Raw genomic sequence first — 20,993 nt, 5'->3', positions numbered from 1 at the left:
ATTTTTCTGATGTCATTTTCTTTGCTCCTTAGCTTTTCATTAAGTTGTTCTAATTCATTGTCTTTTATGGACATGGCATCCTTGTGTCTCCTGGACATCTCAGATATTTTGTCTTCTAAATCTGAAATTCTGTTTCGCAGCTCAGCTTGGGTTTTTCTTTCCGAGTCAAGTTCAATTCTTGATCGATTGACTTCATTTCTGTAGTCTGTATCCTTACGTTCCAGTTGCTGCTTTAAACTCTCCACTTGTCTCTTTAACTGTTCACTGTCTCTGTTTGCTGTATTTAGTTGTGACTGCAAATCTGTGATTTGTGTCAGCTGTTTTGTATTCTGAATTTGCAGTTCACTCTGTGATTGCTGGATCTGAGAAATATGTTCATCGTATTGTCTGGACCTTGCAATTTCATCTTGCTTTAACCTTGTCTTGGTGTTGCGTAGTTCCTCATCTGATGAAAGTTTGATAGAAACTATCTGAGATTTCAAACTACTGACTTCCTCTTCAAATGCATTCTTCTCGTCCTCTAACTTTGCTATCTTTTCTTTTGTGGCTTCACGGTATTCAAGGGCTTTCTGCTGTAGATTACTGACTTCTTTTTGCAGCCGACTCTCAGTGTTCAGTAGCTCTTCCTGGAATTTTTTATCACTGGTCTTTGCTTTCTCAGTAAACTGACCTTCCATCCTTTCGATATCTTTTTCTAAAGTATGAATCTTGCTTTCAAAACTCTTATTTCTTCTTTCAAGCACGTTGACCATGTTTTCTAACTCATGATTTTTCTCAATGACTTCATTCATTCTCTTTCTGTGTTGGATCACTGCTGCAGTATTGCTTTCTCTTTCCTCTTGCAATTCAACTGTCAATTTGTTCGCAAGAGCTTTTTGTTCTGAATACATTTTTCTTGAAAGAAGCAATTCTGATTCTGTGGATGACAGTTTTGCTGATAAAGAATCAAATGCTGACTTCCTTTCTTCCAAAGTCGACTTTAAGTGATCAATCTTGACTTGTGTACTTCTGTTTAGCTGTTCCTGGCTGGATCTCTGTTGATCAATTTCTTCTCTCAGGTTTGTGACCTAAGAGGTATAAAGAGGTAAAGTAATGCATACAAATTGCTCACATGAAATAAAATGAATACAAATTGCTCACATACACGCTTCTTCTCTGGAATTGCACTTGAGGGCCGCACATTTCCCTTTGATTATTAAGTAATACCTTTTTTGTTTTGGTGACCTATTTTTCAGGGGTTGATAAACACTGGGTGTATTTTAGTCTTAAGGTAAAATTTTGTTGAATCCCTGAAAATCATCAAAGTTTCACCAACTCAGTAACAAAAGGTCTTTTAAAAAATACTACTAGGTAAAAAATACTAGGTCACTTCTACATTTTCCCACGTGTGTGCTTTATCAGTTTATATACCCTAGTGTGTAACAAGACTCCTTTGTAGTGTACTCGACTCACTGTCAAAAGTTTTACATAATGCACGCTGCAACACTAGGTAGTAATGACTATGGGGTGGTTGTAAAATTTTGAGTGTTGTAATTAAGGTTAAATCTGTTTCATTCACTGTGTGTATCAATGCTAGTACCTTTGCAGTCATATTTCTCATCTGTGGTTAAATTTTTTACCCTTGGGTTTTATTACCTGATACAGCAACCTCCACCGGTACTTTCAGACCACAAATACACTTATTGCGTTCACGAAGTGTAACGCAATCCTAATCCAGTCTGTATCAACATTTTTTGGGACGGATTTGTTTGCAGATTTGCCCCACCCCCCACCCCCTCACAGCAGGGGCAAATTACGTCATGCATGCATGTGCGCAGTCATGTCACATGTATAGATTCGAGGCAAGAGTTCAAAGCTGCTGTCTGGCACTTTGGTGCTGTGATTTACGTCAATACACGTAGGTAACTCAACCCTTGTCATCAAGAGTGAATATTTTGTAGCTCAGCGACGGCAAATGGCCATGAATTGTGATCAAAAAGCAAATTGTTTGGGTTGTGTAGCTTGGCAAATGGCCAGGATATGTGGTTAGAAAATAAAATTTCCCCAGTCGTAGTTTGGACTAGCTCGGCAAGTGACCATGATTTGTTGTCAGAAAACAAACTTTCCTTGTTGTAGCTTGCCAAAAGGCTGTGTTTTACGTTTAGAGCTAATTTAACATTTCGTATTATGCATCAGTCAATTCCAGCAGTGCCCATCCCCGCCCCCGGGCAACCGCGGGGCATTTGCTCACGTTGTCAGTACCGGGGGTGGGGCATCTGCAATTTTATCGCGGCCCGGGGGCTAGGCATTTGCGTACCCCGGGCATTTGACACACGTGTTTTCGAAAGTGCCATGGATGAGCGTTTGTCGAACAATGACTTGTCTGTCAAGCACTAGAGAAACTTGTAGATGTTTTAAAGGTGTGTTTTCTCAATTTTAGATATATCTTCATTACTTGTAAGCATATAAATATAAGCGACAAGGTGAACTATATTTTGTTTATCACAAAACAATCACTGACGTGAACACGACTATTTTGCATTTCGCATTCAAAACTAGCCTAGCATTTTTTAAATTCATGAAAGTGGAGTTAAAATACTTAAGGTTTGCGAATTCAAATGATGCGATCTTCAAGAGAGATCTTGCGAGCTTAAAATGCAATGCATCATCATTTGAAATGTCTTGATTCTTTACAGAAAAAGTAGCCTGCGAAAACAGGCAACTATCATCGCTCGTTGCTGGAGGCACGTTTGCCGCGATCCCAGCTATCCTCTAGCAAACTGTTAAAAACAAATATAAAGAAATAAATATAATCAGAATCAACTAACACGTACTGTTGTCCTTGAAGTCTTCCCGTTGCATTAAAATACTGAACAGCTGAACGTTTCATTCACTGATTAATAAAAAAACTGCAGAGGTGTTGGAAGGCGACGATCCCGGGGGCGGGGCATTTGCCCTCTTTCTTCGTCCCCACCCCGGTGCATTTAGACAGCTTATGTGTCCCCACCCCGGGGAATTTGCCCATTTATTTAAAAAAAATGCTAATGCCTGCGGGTTAGCCTGGGGGGGGGGGGGGGGAGAGAATGGGCACTGCTGGAATTGACTGACGCATTACAACAAGATGTAAATTTGAGCAATCAAAGCAAATACAAACACAAGGTAAAATTTTCAAGGTAAGTGTTGGTGACAAGCTGTCTGGCAGGGTCGGCAGGTCAAAAATTTTCATTCTCAAGAAATATTTATCACAAGTGTTGGCGATCTGAAATTGAAGTTTGAGTTTCGCAAATAGTTATATACATAAAATGTCTTTCTTCGAAAATACTTTGTCCAGTACAAGTTAAAACTTTATTATAAACATTTTTACGGGTTGCTGCTGCGGGATATAATTTATTCATCGCTAGTTCAACTTCACGTGCAAATCATTATCTGTCATTCAATCAAACTTTGTTGACCAAATATGCAGTACGCGCGTGAATGTACTGCTATAATCTTTGATTTCTACTAGTTCAATTAATATATGTACAAAAACTGTCGCACAAATCTGGGTATAATTTGAAGCTTTCAATAAGCAGATGTTCACAAAGACTGTTATCACACAATGTAGAGTTCAGAGACTACCATGGGAATTTGGACAAAACTTGTCAGTGCCACCAATCCTTGAAGAAATGTGGAAATTAAGTTAAGTCAGTATGCCAATGACACAACAGTTATATTAGACCGGTTACGTTAATATCTCCTTTCATCCCTTACAATGCTTGACGATTTCAGCAAAGTCTCTGGCCTCAGACTCAATGATAAGAAAAATGTAGCTCTATGGATCGGTGCAAGTATTGGAAATGATAAAATTCTGTTATCAGGAAAAGAATTTAAATGGCCACAAGACAAGGTAAAATCCCTATGGCTATGGATTTCAACAGATCCGAAATATCTGTATCTTTAAACTACAATGAGAAACTTGAAAAAGTTAAAGAAATCTTAAGATGCTCGAAATACCGCCGACTCACAATGTTAGCGAAAATCACTATTATCAAGTCATTAGTGATCTCCCAATTAGTTTATCTACTCTCGCCTCTTTGCTCAAACTACAATGTTTTAAATGAAATAAACGATTTACTCTACACTTTTCTCTGGAACGGTAAAGGCAACAAGATAAAACGGAAGGTAATGATCAATGATTTCGGTGTTGGTGACCTAAAAATGATTGATATTAGCTCCTTCAATAAATCTCTCAAAACCACTTGGATTAAAAAATAGTTAGATAAAAATAACAAGGGAAAATGGAAAATCGTTTTTGATGTAGCCCTCAAAAAATATGGCTGTCAAAACTTTTTTCCTACAACCTCAACGTTAGAGACACCTCATCGACAATAACAACTTTGGATGCCTTTTTAAAAGAACTGTTAGGAATCTGGGCAGAACGTAACTTTGAATCTGAAATAATATCGAAAGATCACTTTCTGGATCAACCACTTGGGCATGACTCCCTAATAAAGATAGTAAACAAGACAGTCTTTTTTAAAAATTGGTTTACAAAGAGAATAACTCGGGTGAAACATCTTTTATAATAATAATAATAATAATTTATTGATTTATAGTGCGCTTTTTAACATACCAGGTGATCAAAAGTGCATTACAACAATAAATAGCCTAAAACTATACAAGTATTAAAAATCTACAATCAAATTTAAAAATAAAAATTAAAAAAAAAAACACTACATCATTTATTTATATATATAGTGCCAGAGAAACTCCTTTCTTTCATTAAATGATTTCCGCTGTAAGTATAAAATAGACCCTCGCCCTCTCAGCTTCTACGGATTAATATCGGCTGTGAAGTTTCTACAGACTGACTCTAATTTTCAAGATTTAAAGAACACCAACTTCGAATATGAGCCACTTACAACAAGAATTTTTCAAGTCAAAAAAGCAACTACATTAATACATAAAAAAAATCAGTCAAGTCAAAAGAAGAGGCTAGAGGATTGTAGCCTACCAATAAATGACAAAGTAAATTGGACTGCTGCCTATCTTTTGCCTAAAAAGAGCACTAAGCTAATAGAGTTTCAGTTTAAATTCTTACGTAGACGCGTACCAACCAATAACTTCTTCAGATTTTGTCACACCTACTCTGAGTCATTAATTCATCTTTTTTGGTCATGCCGCCAAACATCTCACATTTGGAATAAAGTTACTGAATGGCTGAGAAACTTAAATTTACTTCCTAGAGATTATGCTGTGACAAATGTTACTGCTTTGCGTCTGAGACCAGATATCTCTCAATTTGGACTCCTTATAAATTACTGCTTTCTATTAGCATGATATCACATATGGCTCACTACAACAAAAGAAGATCGTCCAAATCTTACGCATTTCTTATGCACAATAAAATCACAATATGAAATAAAAAGTGGAGACACAAAGAAATGGAAACCTCTCGCAGGATATATGAGGATTTAATTAATATTTTAGATTATATTTTCTATACCTAACTGTATTTATCTCTTACCCATTTGTCTATTTCTAATGTCCAGTCAGGTGCATAGCTCATTTTATCTATAATGTACCACATGCCTTCGGTCTGCTTTTGTTTCTATAGTACAACCTCAAGCTGTAATGATAATTATCTATTTTTCTCCTTTTGTGTACTGTAAGTTGTGTAGATATTGTAATTTAAATAGATGAATGTAAATAATTAGAGCAATATAATGTAAGTAGAGTATAGTGTTGTAAGTAGTCTAAAGAGTGTACTGTTCGTAATTGTATAGTAAGTATTACAAGTTTCCCTTGTGTTATTCCAAATAAAAATAATAAAAATAATAAAAAAAATCCTTAAAGAAGTGTTTTGCACTGAAACAAGCTAATTTGACTTCTGACTTGTGGTCTCACAATAGACCTGCTTATACAAGGAATTTGTGGAATGTTGACAAAATTTAAATCTCTCAGAGTAATTATAATGATGGTCATTCAGTAAATACTTCTGAGTTGGCTGTTATTCGTTGATGAGCATTAAGCGTCTGTCGTTGTTTTTTGGTTTCAGTGTTACATCTCTCTCGGTGATCACTCACTATTCCCTGGTGAAAGACCTGTTACTCTCCTTTCAGTCATGCTGTATCATCAAATTTAAAGGGAGTGCATCTAGGCAGGAGCCCCTCCTGACGTTTACAAACAATGCACTAGGCCATTTTCATTTTTTATGGCGCGAAACTTGGGGCAGAGTAGCCAGGCCCGTGTGTCTGAGATCCAGACCGTAAACTTTGCGCAAATTGACATAGCCTGATGTTGCTTCTCAGAGTTCTGTTGATGGCAAAAATCATAAACATGGTACACTAGGTCTCCAGCGGTGATTCCTCACAATTATTGCATTGCATATCCCTACTGCGCACGATTTTCACATCGATAGTGTGCACACACAGGCGCGTGCACAACATCAAGAGATTTCCTTCAAAACCTCTTATGACATATTCTAAGGAGACAAGATCCACACTCGATCTACCTAGCGACACTCTTCAACTTCTTTGTTCCTGTGATTGACATGATCGTGTTAGAATTTTAATGGTTTCTATTACCATAGAAAAGTTGACAAGTCTGTAACAGGTGTTTATTGGCTTTATTTTTACATGCAACAGTAGTCAGACTGCAAATTGACTCACTGATAAGGATAAAAAAATTCAGACAGTCTCTGAAAGAGTGGACAAAAAAAGAAACTCAAAGAAAACTTGAGAATTACCATGTTTTGCTTGCATTGTTTGCCTGATTTCAACTGTCTTACGTCCTTCTTCCCGCATGAAAAAAATCAATAATTCCCATACCCCACCACAAAAAAATCACCAACTTCTTGCCTCCCGCTGACCCCTTGCAATCCTGCATCCCACCTTCAATTCTGCATCTCAGCAGCAAAAAAAGGCTCATCCCACATCTCACCAACCCTTTATTAGTACCTCATCCAATCAGTAGTTTCTTTGCTTTTTGGGAATGACTAATCTCTTGATCTGTTGCATTCACATTTTTCTGCCAGGAGTGATGACTTACAAGAGCTTAAAAGCAACAGCACTGACTGGTACATAACAGGGTGTCCACTAAGGGAGGCTGGTGATCAGAGAGGCAAGAAGAAAAGCTTCAACTGTAAATAATCACGATCATGATCAGGTGTACAAAACGTATTTTTAGGCAGGAGGCTTTTGCATTAAGTAGGGATTACATAGAGGTATTACATGGCCATGCTTCGAGTGTTGAAAAATATTTTACAAGCGAGCGCAGCAAACAAGTGAAATATTTATAAACATGAGAACAGAAATTCGAATCTCCAAGCGATGTCATTTTCTTTTTATTATATTAATTTTCACAATACATAACTGTCAATGTTTTTGGTGTTTTTTTAATGATTTTCGACCACTTTCTGAAGATTTCCGAAGATTCTCTGGACAAACATTTCTGAACAATTTCCGAAGGTTTCCGAAGATTTCTTAAATTTTTTGAAGATAACCAAAGATTGTCAAAGACTTCCAAAGAAGATCAGAAGATGTTTGATCATATACCAACAAATTTATGTGCAGTTTATGGGACAAAAATGTTATCAAAAATGAAATCTTCACGAGTGGATGTGGATAGAAATGATATCCTCACATGTGGGATATCATTTTTATTGATTTACTACCCCTCAGTGTACCATTAACTTTTGAATAATAAAAGTATATACCTCCTGATGTTTGAGTTCCTGTGCCTTTTCTAATTCTCTTGTCAAAGCTTCAGTTTTGGCCCGGTGCTCCTCAAAAGTTACTTGTCTGTCACTGTTTTGTTGGATGGCGACAGACAATGCATGGACAATGTCTTGAGGAATGTTATTGCCTAAACAAGAGAAACAAAATAATCCATGAACTTACCAATAGGTATTATCTCAAGTTTCACCTGTTTTAATCACTCAGAAGATAAGTCAACATTGAATAATTAAGTGTAACACCTGTGTTTTTGTCACAAACTGTTTACATTTTAGGACCAAAACATTGTCATGATACTAACCCATTGACTCCTGGATTTTCCCAAAACACTGAAATCTAATGCTTATTTTTGGCTCTTTTCCAGGAAAATATTGCCAAACAATTCAAACTTCACAAGGTGTATAGTTTGGCTACCTGTCTAGGGAAAACTTTGGGCAAGATAGTTTTGGGTCAAAAAAATGTACAACCTATGTTAAGTTAACATGAAATGAATGGGATCATAAAAAGTTGCAGGTAATATTTTGAATGGTGATCTGATTTACGCTTTGCATGTTCAGTGGAACCCACCTTTTGGTCACCTCATTAATACGGTCACCTTGTTATTACAGCCACATTCTTTTTGTCCCAGCCAAAACGGCCATACATACTGTACATTTTCTTACATGAAAATCCTGTTATTGCAGCCACCCCATTAATACAACCATTGGCCACAATCTGAAATACCAGCCTGTATAATCCTTTATGATTTTACCCCGTTTATATGGCCACTCAAACCAGTTATGTTCATCTTTCCATTGTTAATACCGGTATGTACTGATTGAAGTTTCAATTTTTTATAAATTATATCAGCATTCTAGATGGTTATTAAAGAACAGTTGTTTAGATGTGCAATTATTATATATCTATTAAGACGTCACTCAGTTTAGACCAATCATGACATTTGACCCTATCCCATTATACCGCCACCCTGTTAATACAGCCAAATTTTCATGGCCCATTGGTGACCATATCAATGGGTTCCACTGTATATACAGGTGCTAGTGCTTAAAATAGTTCATGGCTAAAAAAAATCCACTCTTAATCAACACTTACTTTGGTTTAATTTGAATGAGACTGTTACTGTAAGAGCATACAACACAGCCAGCATAAGTAAAGTACATGTCATAATTCAGTATTCAACATAACTGACACGACAACGAACACAAAAATAAGTTCAAAAATTCTCTGGCTGGACAGAATGTATGGGTCATGCTTGTTGACAAAACAGAAAATTCTAATCAGGACAATCACTGCATGTACAAGCCACAACTGCTGCTTACTTAAAACCTTCAATCTTTTTATATTAATTTTCTATCGTAGTTTGGTTGAAAAAATCCCCATAATTTTGTAAGTAGAGACCTAGTAAAGTTCATTTTCCTGTTTATGAGACAATTTTCTTGAAATTGAACTCCTATGCATTTGGTGATTTCAATGCCTTGCTGAAATTAACTCAAAAGATTCAAACAATACACTGTGAAATCATATTCTAAAATTCAAACAATTAAAATCACCACCTGATTAAATTCAGGTAGTGAGATCAGCAACTTTTCATTTTAGACCTCTCTCTGGAGTTTGGACTCAGGAAGATGGCTGAAATTGAGACTAACAAAGCAGCAACAACCAACTAACCAAGTTGTTTACATAAAATTTCAACTTTTCCAAAGAGCCCGTTGATTTGTTCTTTTTTATTTTGCCATTTTTCTTCATGTTTCCCTCTTCTCTTTCTTTGTTTTGTGGTTAGATTATAGCCTTTCAGTTCCCTTTTTTCCAAATAGAAAAGCAAAACACTGGAATTAAATATGTCAAGGACAATTTTTTTTATGTATACAGATATCTGTAAATTATTTGCAAAACACCACACATTTGACGCCTTGGCCCACTATAATTGGCTCCTAAACAACCTTCACTGACAGATTAATTTCCTCTGATTTTCTCAGGGTTTTCACACAGAGAAGTCGTCTGACAGTTATAGTGCTTTATATATATTAAAATAACCTGATATCTTTAATTACTGGTAACCATCAGTTCATTTTGTTTTGCATAAAAATAAGCCAAAGGTGGAAAGAGGCTTTGCAGGACAAGACCTTTAATTTAAAGTACTTGGCTGCTACTGTTATTCAATCAGATTGTTTTATAGAGGTCAGATTCTCTGAATACATTTGCAGGTTATGAGGCTGGAAAATAAGATATATAAATAGAAATCAAACAAATAATAGTCAAGCTCTACCATGCGGAATTTAAAGCATTTTTCAAAAAATCTAGAAATGCCGACGGGAGGGGGGATTGGGGGGGGGGGTGGGGAGATTGAGAGACTTGGAATGAACCTTTTCAGCAATAAGGATTCTTTAGTTTCAAATAGCCATTCTGAGTGCTCAGGGGGCAAATCGTGCACTTGTTTTATATAACAAGACAGAATATTGCATGCTTCCCTAAACTGTATAACAACAAACAGACAGCCTGAGTGCGTTCTTCGCCATTGATTTCTGTATTTATTAAATCCATTTTGAAATCACTGGTTATCCTTGCAATCTGATTGACTCTCGGTGGTGCAATTTATTCACAAATCGCACTATTTTTTGCTCTAAATTGCATCTTTTTCTCAGCCAACGAGATTGGGACAGTAAAACAAAACAACCAATCAGATTTCAAGGTTAGTTTAAAGTACTCAATAAAATTTCAGGAGAATGAGAGACAAAAAGGCCATTTTGTGGAGAATTTTGCAACTACTATTGCCAAAACTTTGTTGTTATTGTTTTTTCCAAAAAAATGTTGACGAATTTAATTAACTACAATTTCTGAATGAAGATTATGAGCTCCTTCAGGCTGAAGACCTACTTTAATGGAAGTTTCCAACTTTCAGTGTCCATTTCAATGAATATTTTGGCGATTTTTCTTCAACATCTGCGAATGATACCGAGTCAAGTAAAACATAAACAAACGAAAACCACACAACAACAAATTCAGAACCATCTCAAGAAGGTAGATGTTTCCAAGTTTCTGGTAGTTTTAAACGAAGCAACAAAAGAGCTCAACTCTGTCGCTGTGAATAAACATAGTCAAAATACACCCCACTGCACAAAACAGGGAATGAACAAACATCTTACAAAGCCAGTGCCAGACCCGCCATCTTAGAAATATCTTGAAACAAATGGCCCTGCAAGAACTTGACAAGGTCCTGAGTATTGAGTCCTATGCCGAGGTCACAAAAAGAAATGGAGATGATAACGAGCTGGACCCTTAAAATCATGCCATTAAACTGTATTTAAAAGAAAAAAACATACTATCCACAGGGCATCATGCACTTGAGGGAGTTTCACAACTCAAAAGAAATCCATCGCAGAATAACACAGGATGCACCTTCAAATTCCTTCTCCAAAGACAATGAGAAGTCTCAGCCTCAACCACAGAAGAAAGGAAGGCCTTCCATCATTGATTCAGGCAACAAGAATTGAACTTTTCTACCTGAGGTAGACTATTTTCCTTCTGACTTCAGAACCACATGTTTCTTTGTCATGCTCAAATGAGTTTTCGTGACATCATTTTGCATATTAAATGAGACGTAAAGGCGTTTCCAGTTCCGTAGCCTGTGTGGCAAGCGTTTCTGTGGGGTTCAGGAGCAAAGAATTACAGCGCAAAAAATGGAGCAAGTAAAAGAGGGGGCAGGGGGAGGGGAAGGAAGGAAGGAAACGCTTGCAGACAAACCCCTGGATTTTGAAAACCACCCACTTAGTCTTTCATACCTGAGTGTGCAAACTGAGATTTCATGCTGTCATCGGCTGTCATAAATTGACCAATAAAATCTTTGGCCTTCTGCAGCGGAAGTGAACTTTGAGCCAAAACAAACTTTAACTTGTCAAAATATGTCTGAAACAATGAGCGCACGGAGGGAACGGAGAAATCTCGATGACTCCATGCAACTAAGGCAGGCTTTGAAATTGCAATTTCAAAGTTAAATTTGGTAATTTATAATCAAACTTTATTTCTACTCAATCTGTCTAAAAGGAAGGACTGCAAGGGTGACATTTTAACACAAATCTGCAAGTTAAGTTAAAAAAGTGAGAAGTTAAAATGTGAGAAATATTCAAGTTGTGTTTGTAATCCTTGTGCTTGCAAGATTCGAAATCTTGGATCACTGTATTCATTTGTCCAGGAATCGATACAAGGTAAAATTAGCAAGTCAACTCCTACAAAGGCAACTCCAGTAAAGATGCGTTTGCTGGAAACGCCAGATCCACAAATCGGTTCGAGTGTTATCACCTGTGACAAAAACAAACAACGGAAAGTCTTCTCGGAAAACTTTGGAATTTGGGGAAGAGAGGCTTCAAACATCTAAGAGGGAAAATAACGATAATCTTGACCAGTATCTAACTAAAGATACCATAATCTTCCCCTAGGTGGCCTCCAAGTCAAAGTTGTTTTTAGAACCAACACTGGAAATGTCCTCGTAGGAATTCCCTGTGACAAGACAATTAAATATTTGGTAAGGCAAATATGTGACAAAAACTGGCATGCCACAGCTAACACTATATAAACAAATCATTCAGAATTGTACCCAGAGGTTCTAAATGCTGTCAGCAAAAATCCTTCTAATGAAATGTCAGAGTACCTATAAAGACATGTTGCTATGTAACAAGCCAGACGAAATCACTAGGTTTTCCCATGCAGTGGTGGAAATTTTCTGTCCTGTGGTTTATTATCTTGCCCTTGGTGCATGTGGCATTCAAGAAAGTGATGTTAAAATTAAAGGAACAGCTGCAAATTGTGTCACACTTGCTTCTGCAATAATGTGCAGGCTTCGAAAAACCAAAGCGTTGGCATTGCACTACAGGATTTCTACCCTACTGTCGAAGCTGACGACTAATCCTCATTTGGTGAGGAAAGTTACAGCGTTTTGTAAACAAGCTTTGAATGCATCTTCCCCTTGATCAACACATGTCAATAATATTGGACTAGCCCATCCAATCACAAGTCCCCTTCCAAAATCCAGGGGTTTGTCTGCAAGCATTTCCTTCCTTCACCTCCCCCACCCCCCTCTTTCTTTCTTTTTTTAGTTCTCGCCCCATTTTCCGCGCCGGCAAAACACAGAAAATCCTACTCCTCGGTCTTTCTCTGCTTCCAAACCCCATGGAAACGCTTGCTATGCAGGCTACCCATTCCGCTTTTTTTTTAATAAACCAGCGACTGGAACAATACACCAAAAATCTAAAATTTTAAGGCGATAAAATTGTCCAATTCCAAACTGGATGTAATAAAGTGGCAATTGAACTTCATGTCGTGCAATTTTGGTCTGAAATCATATGCGTGATTTCAAAATCGAATGAGTGCACGGCATGAGTTTGATTTGACATCACAAGTATGATTTCAGACCAAACTTGCACTCCTCTCAGTCCAATTACCATTATATATATTAACCAATAGCCTCCATTTGGCACGAAAATGTGCCCGGATAATATTTTGTTCAGACACTGTCTGTTCTGAGAAGCACGCAGTTTTCTGCGAGTAAAGCTTGTGGAAAACTGAGAGTTTCGAGGAACAGATAATGTCCAAGGGTAAATAACTGAGCATATTTGTAAAGTAAAATAGGGGCTGTTGCATTTATTATCCTTCAAACATTTTTTGCATTAAATATACACAAATGGGTAATGTCACTCAAACAGTCCCAAGTTTTAGCTGGGGCATGTTGAGTAATGTAATAAGTTTAGACAAATCATGTGCAAACGAAAATATTTGATGGATTGTCATAAATCAGCAATCATTCCACAAGCTCACATTGGATGAGATGATAAATAGTCAACAAGGCCCATAGCTCTGACTTGGCTGTAATCATCTCATATCCAACAAGCATAAGTGGAATAATTTTTTTCTTAAAAACACACCCAAAATATAGAAAACTAAAATAAAAATAAAAAAGCCAAAAAAAAAAATTACACCTTCACGTATATGGAATGTCCTACACTGTATAAAATAAACTATAGCTTCCATTTGGCTCAGAAATATCCTCAGATATTTGTCTGCAGACATTATCTGTTCCGAGAGCTTAAAGGAACAGATAATGTCCAAGGACAAATATTGGAGCATATTTTTGGGCTAAATGGAGGCTATTGTATTTATTATCCTTCAGATATTTTTCACAGCACAAGTAGTTTCCAAAATTGGGGAATATCCAGGTGATATTCCCCAATTTTCAAAACTGAGCGTGGTTTTAGATGGGGAATATTCAGTCACATGATGCATTTAGACCAATTACATGCAAGCAAAAATATTTGATGGATTAAAATCGCTCATATCATGATGACTTATTAGCCAATGAAAACTCTTGAACTGCGTTATCCAGTTATTTCTATACATCTTGTAAATTTATATCGCATTCCTACAAGACCGAATCTGCTTACCTGTAAGTTCTAATCCTACAAGTCTTTTGTTGTACTTCAAAGCCTCCAACAATTCCCTTCCTCCAAGAAGGCCGATGTTATTCCAGCGCAAATCTAGACCTCTTAAACACTGGTTACGTTTCAGTGCAACGGCGATTTGGCTAGCCCCTTCATGTGTGATCTGATTGTTTCTCATATCGAGAAATAATAAAACTTGATTGACGGCTAGTCCCTCGCAAACAGCTCTCATTCCATTATCCCACAAGCCAAGAGAGTTCCACTCGACGAGAAGACTCCGAACACAAGTATTTTTCTTCAGGAACTGACCCAGAACTTCCGCTGCCCCAGAGCGAATGTTGTTTCCTTTCAAGTTCAATCTTTTGACAGCCTTGTTCTCCATCAAGCCTCGAAGAAGAATTTTGCTTGATTCTTCGCTCAGCAAACAGTCAGAAAAAGATAGCTCTTCAAAGAAGAGATCGTCTGTAAGAGCATCAACAAACGCATTACAGTCTTCTGGAGTTAGGTTATACGATGAGAGATCCAACTTCGTCATATCGTCAGAAGTCAAATTCCCTTCTGAACACATTCGAATGTGTTTTAAAATAACCTCTAATGGGTATAGATGATGTTCTCGACATATTCGAGTATAGCGTTTATGAAATTCCTCCATCTTCTGCAAATATTTTTCCTTGTACTCAGAGAACAAAGACTACAAAGGGACGCTGCCACAAGTGGTAACGGACGCTAGACCCACATCAACTACGTCAAATATGCTATGTTCAGGTGTCTGCAGCCAGCAAAAGGAATGCAGTATTCATTGCGGTCTGATTGTCATAGCAACGCACCAACAGTATGAATAGTGGCCTGCATTACTAATTTTCATCTTTCTGGCCATCTTTCTATATACCACGTAGAGCAAGCATTTGTTTTCTTTTCTGTATTCTAAGCTGTAAGGTACTTTGTACTACAAGGTGTAAAAGACATATTTAACAACTAATTAGAATTAATTTTCCGAGCGTTCCATTCACAAAAAAATCAACAAGTGGCGTTCTTCACAGAAAGGAAGAATGCAAAAGAACAGTGGATATGACGCGTTGCGTTTTAATTTTCGATCTCAGGGTGAATTTAATGCTGCACAAGATTTGCTTCTTTCTCGAAGCGATTGCTTCTTAAAATCCAAGCGAGTGCGTGACAAAGTTCGCAGTGAAGAAGAACTGAGGAAGAAAACTCCATGGGATATCAGCCCCCCTGACTTCACACTTCAAATCTACCAACCAAAGCCGCCGAAACGAAATAGCAGGAAGGCCATGATACCAGGATACAACGAAGAGGAATGGAATAAAAAGGCAAAGGAAAGAAGGAAACAGCACATCGAGTTCAAACGTATTCAATTACCAAAAATACTTCAGCCTTCGGTGTCAGACAAAGCACCGTTCTCTACACAGTTCCGAATTCCCGACTCTCACACAGCTAAACTTATGTACGTCAGGAATGGTATTCACAACCGTGAGCCTTATGTGACACCAGGACCTCATGCCTTCAGAGGAGATGATTTCAGACCAGTAAGTGCTTCCATTGTTAAATAAAAGACGTACATGTAAGCTTATATCTGGATTTTGTTATAGTGTAAACCCAGTTTAATTGTTAATTAATTCATTTCAGATAATTGCATTATAATAACAATATAATTCATATAACAAAAATGGGAAGCCAAGTTGAACTGATTTTAGAGTTTTCAGAGCAGTAACGTGTGTAATTTCTTTTTCAAAGTTTTTTTCCACAGAATGTTCTAACATTAACTTTGAAGTTATTAGGCAGGGGGGGGGGGGATCCTCTCCTGCGACAGGACTCTGCACAAGGTGAGAGCCAGCGAGTCATGCAAAGCTGACTGATGCAAGCTATTTCAGTTTATAGGCTAAAAAAAAAAGATTTGCCTTAGTAAGCTGGTGGTTTGCCTTATAGAACCAGTGGATTACTGGCTCGTGTGGCTTGCTTGCTGGGCAGCTGGAAAATAGCCTAAATAACTCACCTGCTAGCCCTCTGTTTAATTTAGTCTAAATAGCACTCTGGTAAGCCTAAGTTCACTTAGCTTGTGGTTAGCCTTTTTATTGGGGTTAAGAATCCTGGCTCGCATGCCTTGCCAGCCTCACTGGCTCACATATCAATAACACCCCTTATGACAGGAGCAGGGATGCTTGAAATATATCTCTTTCAGCAGTGAGCTGGTATCACTTAGGTTAACAAGACGTTTTGAGGTTTTGACTGAAGAAATTAAGCCTTCATCAGCATTCTTAAAAGAGCCAGCTGAATGACCAGCTATCAAGTGGTTTAGTTGTTCTCACTATACCAGCAAATTGCAATGGTTATCACTACTATGTTACAACAAATCACAGGTCAAGTGACTTAATCTATCCTCAAATAAGAGCATTGTAATATGATGTATCACTTCAAAACTACATAAAATATAATAAAGTTATGAACACTTAAGGTCAGATGCACGGGTTACAGTATTATGCAAAATTGTGGGTTAAAATAATTATTTTTTCAGTCATAGCACCAAACCTGGTGCTAAAATATGCAGAAAACTGCTTGTAGAATTGCTGATTTACTTTCTCTGTAAAAATTGGCAAGTTTGGGGTCCCATATTTTTATGAGGTTGCAAAAGATTTTGCTCATGCTTATGCATCGGTAAAAAAGGTCCATTAACTATTGACTTAATTCCAATCCAGCTGGAGAATCCAAAGAAGTATGGTTTGCCAGAGTTCACCACTAATTATGACCATGACCCTGGTAATCTGAAGTTCCACTCCAGAACATTAAATGTATTATACGATCGTAAGTATCACCTGCCTCATTTTCCCAAACATTATCTCATATAACAGTAGGATGCAGCCTTCCTTTGTGTACTCTGAGTCAACAAAGATATGACCCAGCTTTTATCATTTTAAATCAAGAATAGTACTCCTTGAAATTGTAAAATTGAACTGTCTTGCTCTTCAAATAGGAGTGAACATGCTTTTAAAATTTATGAATTTTTGAAATTTAAACCTTCAGAAATATTTGGAAATGCACCTGAATCTCAAAAGTGATCTAAATTATTATCAACAATAATATTATATGATTGTACACTCAACTTAGTATAGTTTTGTCAGTGATAAATAAGAAGCATCAACAGGATATTTACGAATCTTTTTTACAGCCTACAAAGATCAGGAGTTTTTAAATTCCAAAGACGGGTATAGAAAACAGATGATAACATACAAAGAACAGGAACCAGACTGGGATAGTGCACTCATCTTACAAAAAGGGGTATGCCTTACCTTAAGTGACAAAAGGACATAATTTACTTGCCCTGTTGGTTAAATGATATTTTAGAGTAAATCGAGGTAGTTACTCCCCAACCTACTTATTTCTATTTGCTTGTTTGTTCATTCTTTACGTCATACCCCCTAGTATACTTTTAAACACTTTTCATGATTTACGTTTGATATTTTTGACACCTCTATATTAAAATAACTGACACAAAACTAAAAACAAAAATTTTCCTCTTGTCCTAGTTTAATTTTTACACAAGCATTCTCAGCTCAGGTGTTTTAAATAACCATGCATACATGTACACATACAGACCTTTAACAGTTATGGCACTAAATCTGTGAATTTATTATTGGACCAATCATTGCCAGTTTCAGCTAAACATTGTTCTTTGATGTCTCACTCGTGCAGCCGTACAAAAAAGGTCGCTCACCAAAAAGTGCTCTTATGGAACGGATAGCTAAACAACTGCCATGGTGCTCAGCACAAGACAAGATCGAACAATTCAGAAGACCTGATATCTCTGACAACAAAACAGTTGACTGGTTAGCAGTGACAGCACACAGCAAAGAGTTCAATATGATCTAAAACAACAAGATCAAGGATGAACTGGAGTGCAAGAACATCTGAGATGCCATACGAAACATGCTATGGTTCATTAGTACAGCAGATTAATTAGGCAGTATTTTTGGACAATTATTTATCAATTCTGATAGATTAATCCATGATGGGAGGTGTGTTGTGAATTAAAATTTACACTGAGTACACATCAACTTAGACTAATTAAAACCTTACTTTTAGTATGCTGTAAGGAGGAAGGAAACAAACACCTTGGACCAAAGAGATACCTTACAACACTTATTGTGTTTTAAGTATATTTTAAATATTATGATTTATGCTTTCGTTGTTAAATTATCAACATAATATTTATTTAGCTTGGTCTTAAAATCCTTCATGGAAAGGTCAAGGTTTCGGTGCATAAGAATTATGGGTAAATGAACCAGTTGCCAACTTTTTTTTTCCTACAAAGGATTTAAGCCTGTTACATTGAACTATGGTCATTTATTTATTTGCTCTATTTAATGTCATTTGTATTATATAATATGGTCAACCCCCTGAAGGCAACCACCTGAAAATATGCCAGGTCTACATAGCTGGTCGCATTGTGGGTCACTTCTGAGAGGTCCACCCACCTACCGGTAGTCTAGATTGCATGAGTCATGCAGAAATCTCTAAATGCCTAGATCCCCACAATTTTCTGATTCAAACCTACAAAGCATCGAATCTGATTACACAACAACAAATTGATGCTCATTTCTATGCTCTAAACAAGTGGTCAGTCTTTATGAAGAACAGAGTTACACACAGAATACATCTAGTGCCAGGAGATTTCATAAACACATTTCTTGGTCTTTATTTAAGAAATAGAAAAGTTAACTTGAACCATGTTTCCATTGAGTTTTAGTATAAATCTACTAGCGTCTATCACGAATGCCGTTTGCTGATTGGCTACGATACTCACTATCTATTCTGTTGTAGATAGTGAGTAGCTTAGAAGTGTGCACTTATTAAGAATAATTATTACGGCCACTCTTTTGCGTTTTCAAAGTGTCTGTGAGGAGGATTTAGATAAAGTTCTGAACAGCTAATAGATTTATACTAATTAAAACAATTAGATTAATTGCTCTCAATTTCTATACGTGATAGTTGACGAGGGTGCAGCCAGAAATCTTGAGCCCATAGTTTAATTGTTTAAAAGAAACTTGAGTAGCAGCTTGGAGAAACAAGAAATGCGGCGGGAACACAAGCTGACAGGCAAGTGTTTCCACAACTTTTTTGAGTTTTCTTAAACTTCCATGGGTGTTTCAGTTAAGCAATTAGATTATGAGCTCAAGATTTATATCGGGTGATATCACGGATAGAAATCGAGAGCGAATAATCTAATCATTTTAGTATAAATCTACAAGTCATTTAAAACTTTATCTTAATCCTCTTGACAGACTTCCTCTTCACAAAATGCCAAAAAGAGGCCGTCATTTTCTTAACAAGCACACACTGCTATACTACTCACTATCTATCACAGAATAGATAGTGAATAGTGTAGCCAATCAGAGAGCGGTATTCATGATAGAACACTAGTAGATTTATACTAAAACTCGATAGAAACACGAAGAACGTTTTCTACTTCTTTTACATAATTTTGCAACGAAAAAAGGAAACAACTTGGTTACTTTGATCATCAAAATGTAAATTCTCTTTGCTCACACTATCATTACATCAACAGCTTGTGCTAGTTCTGTGTTTCCATCAAGTTTTAGTATAAATCTACTAGCATTCTATCACGAATGCTGTTCTCTGATTGGCTATGCTACTCACTATCTATTCTGTGACAGATAGTGAGTAGCATAGCAGTGTTCAGTTTCTAACAAAATGGCAGCTGCTTCTTTGCATTTTTGAGCTGTCTGTGAAGAGGATTTAGATAAAGTCTTGAATGACTAGTAGATTTATACTAAAACAATTGGATAATATTCACTCTTGATTTCTATGCATGATAGATATCTCAAGCTCATGATCTAATTGTTAAATTATAGAAACAATATTTTGGGGGGGCTATTTCTGATGTTATCTAATAGTGGTAGGGTTGTATAACATTCCTAGTTTTTAACCTCCATGACTCTAAATGTGACCATGGTTGCTTACAAGAGGCAGTGGCTTTCAAGAAATTCAAGATCTGACCATGGTGATTTGATTAGAATATTTTGGTATAGTTGGAGCTCCCCTTGCAGACACCTGTATAACACACAGTTCACTTGCTCCTAGAGAAACCAGAATTCAAACAACATCTAGTTCAGTTTGCAATGTGGACATCTCTCTAATGTCAACTCAGTTCCTTAATTGTCTGTATTTAAAAGCTTTAACAGTATTTTGGCAAATTGGGTAACTGATTTTCAACTCAGCCTTTCAGGTGAAAGTACCTGTTCTCTCCAAGGGATAATTCAATAAAGGTAAGGGTAGCAGGAGTTTTCTTGAAAAACTACATGCAAATTCAGGAAAATAGTGTAGTTTATAAAGCTCTAGTTAAACTATTTTTATATCTTTACATGTTATTTTTACATTATTTATATTAATTAAAATAATATGTAACAACTTACAAGAGTCTTATGAAAATAAAAATAATGAGTGACAACAGTAAACTTATTTAAAAATAGATGAGTAACCAGGATAAGACATTTGGAAAAATAGAAAAACAATCTCTGGTGAAAAATTTGTTTAAAACGAGCTTTCGACTACCAGTCTGTAGTCTTTAACGAGTAGTAGATAGAAAGCGCGGAAGTTAAAATATATACTGAGGAAAGTGTGAAAAAACAAAATTATAATAAAAAAACAATAGAAATGCTTGTGTGCAAGTAAAAATGCTAATGTGAAGTTCAAAATAAAATTGAATATTGTCTTGGTAATTGTTTCGCATTATTGTCAGCATGCTTCGAAATTGCTGTGTGCCAGGATTCCAGAGTTTTTCTAACACGGAAATTTCCCTTGTCAATCACACATGCATTGTCAAAGTCAATGGAATGGT

At 36.7% G+C, this 20,993-nt stretch overlaps 2 protein-coding genes across 3 annotated transcripts in view; one reads left to right on the top strand and one right to left on the bottom strand.

Moving 5' to 3' along the window:
- LOC145487509 (uncharacterized) overlaps positions 1 to 20,993 on the bottom strand; it is a 75,589-nt gene that overhangs the window by 3,241 nt on the left and 51,355 nt on the right. Inside the window, exons 1-3 of one of the 2 annotated variants that reach the window (XM_081466324.1) lie at positions 14,126 to 14,779; positions 7,676 to 7,824; positions 1 to 1,067 (exon numbers count right to left, since the gene is read on the bottom strand). The exon at positions 1 to 1,067 is cut by the window's left edge and continues 3,241 nt beyond it. In XM_081466324.1, coding sequence (XP_081322450.1) covers positions 1 to 1,067; positions 7,676 to 7,824; positions 14,126 to 14,774 — 1,865 coding nt within the window. In that variant the 5' untranslated portion in view covers positions 14,775 to 14,779. Of the gene's footprint in view, positions 1,068 to 7,675; positions 7,825 to 14,125; positions 14,780 to 20,993 lie in introns of those variants that run through there. The other variant, XM_081466327.1, reaches the window with a different exon arrangement.
- LOC145487549 (putative uncharacterized protein C7orf78) lies at positions 15,155 to 20,664 on the top strand. The gene is made up of 4 exons (XM_081466377.1): positions 15,155 to 15,666; positions 16,834 to 16,939; positions 17,304 to 17,413; positions 17,828 to 20,664. The coding sequence occupies exons 1-4, from the start codon at positions 15,172 to 15,174 to the stop codon at positions 18,002 to 18,004; spliced, it is 888 nt and encodes a 295-aa protein (XP_081322503.1). The 5' UTR covers positions 15,155 to 15,171; the 3' UTR covers positions 18,005 to 20,664.

The sequence above is a fragment of the Orbicella franksi genome, chromosome 5 (assembly GCF_964199315.1).
Source record: "Orbicella franksi chromosome 5, jaOrbFran1.1, whole genome shotgun sequence".
In the NCBI taxonomy this organism is placed as follows: domain Eukaryota; kingdom Metazoa; phylum Cnidaria; class Anthozoa; order Scleractinia; family Merulinidae; genus Orbicella; species Orbicella franksi.
This window is presented reverse-complemented; position numbering and strand designations above follow the sequence as displayed.

Bases quoted from the DNA above. Each gene is read 5' to 3' on its own strand.
- LOC145487549 (XM_081466377.1), top strand. From the start codon at position 15,172: ATGCAAAAGAACAGTGGATATGACGCGTTGCGTTTTAATTTTCGATCT. The intron at 16,940-17,303 runs GTAAGTATCACC...TCTTTTTTACAG, and splicing joins ATTAAATGTATTATACGATC to CCTACAAAGATCAGGAGTTT. The intron at 17,414-17,827 runs GTATGCCTTACC...TCACTCGTGCAG, and splicing joins CACTCATCTTACAAAAAGGG to CCGTACAAAAAAGGTCGCTC.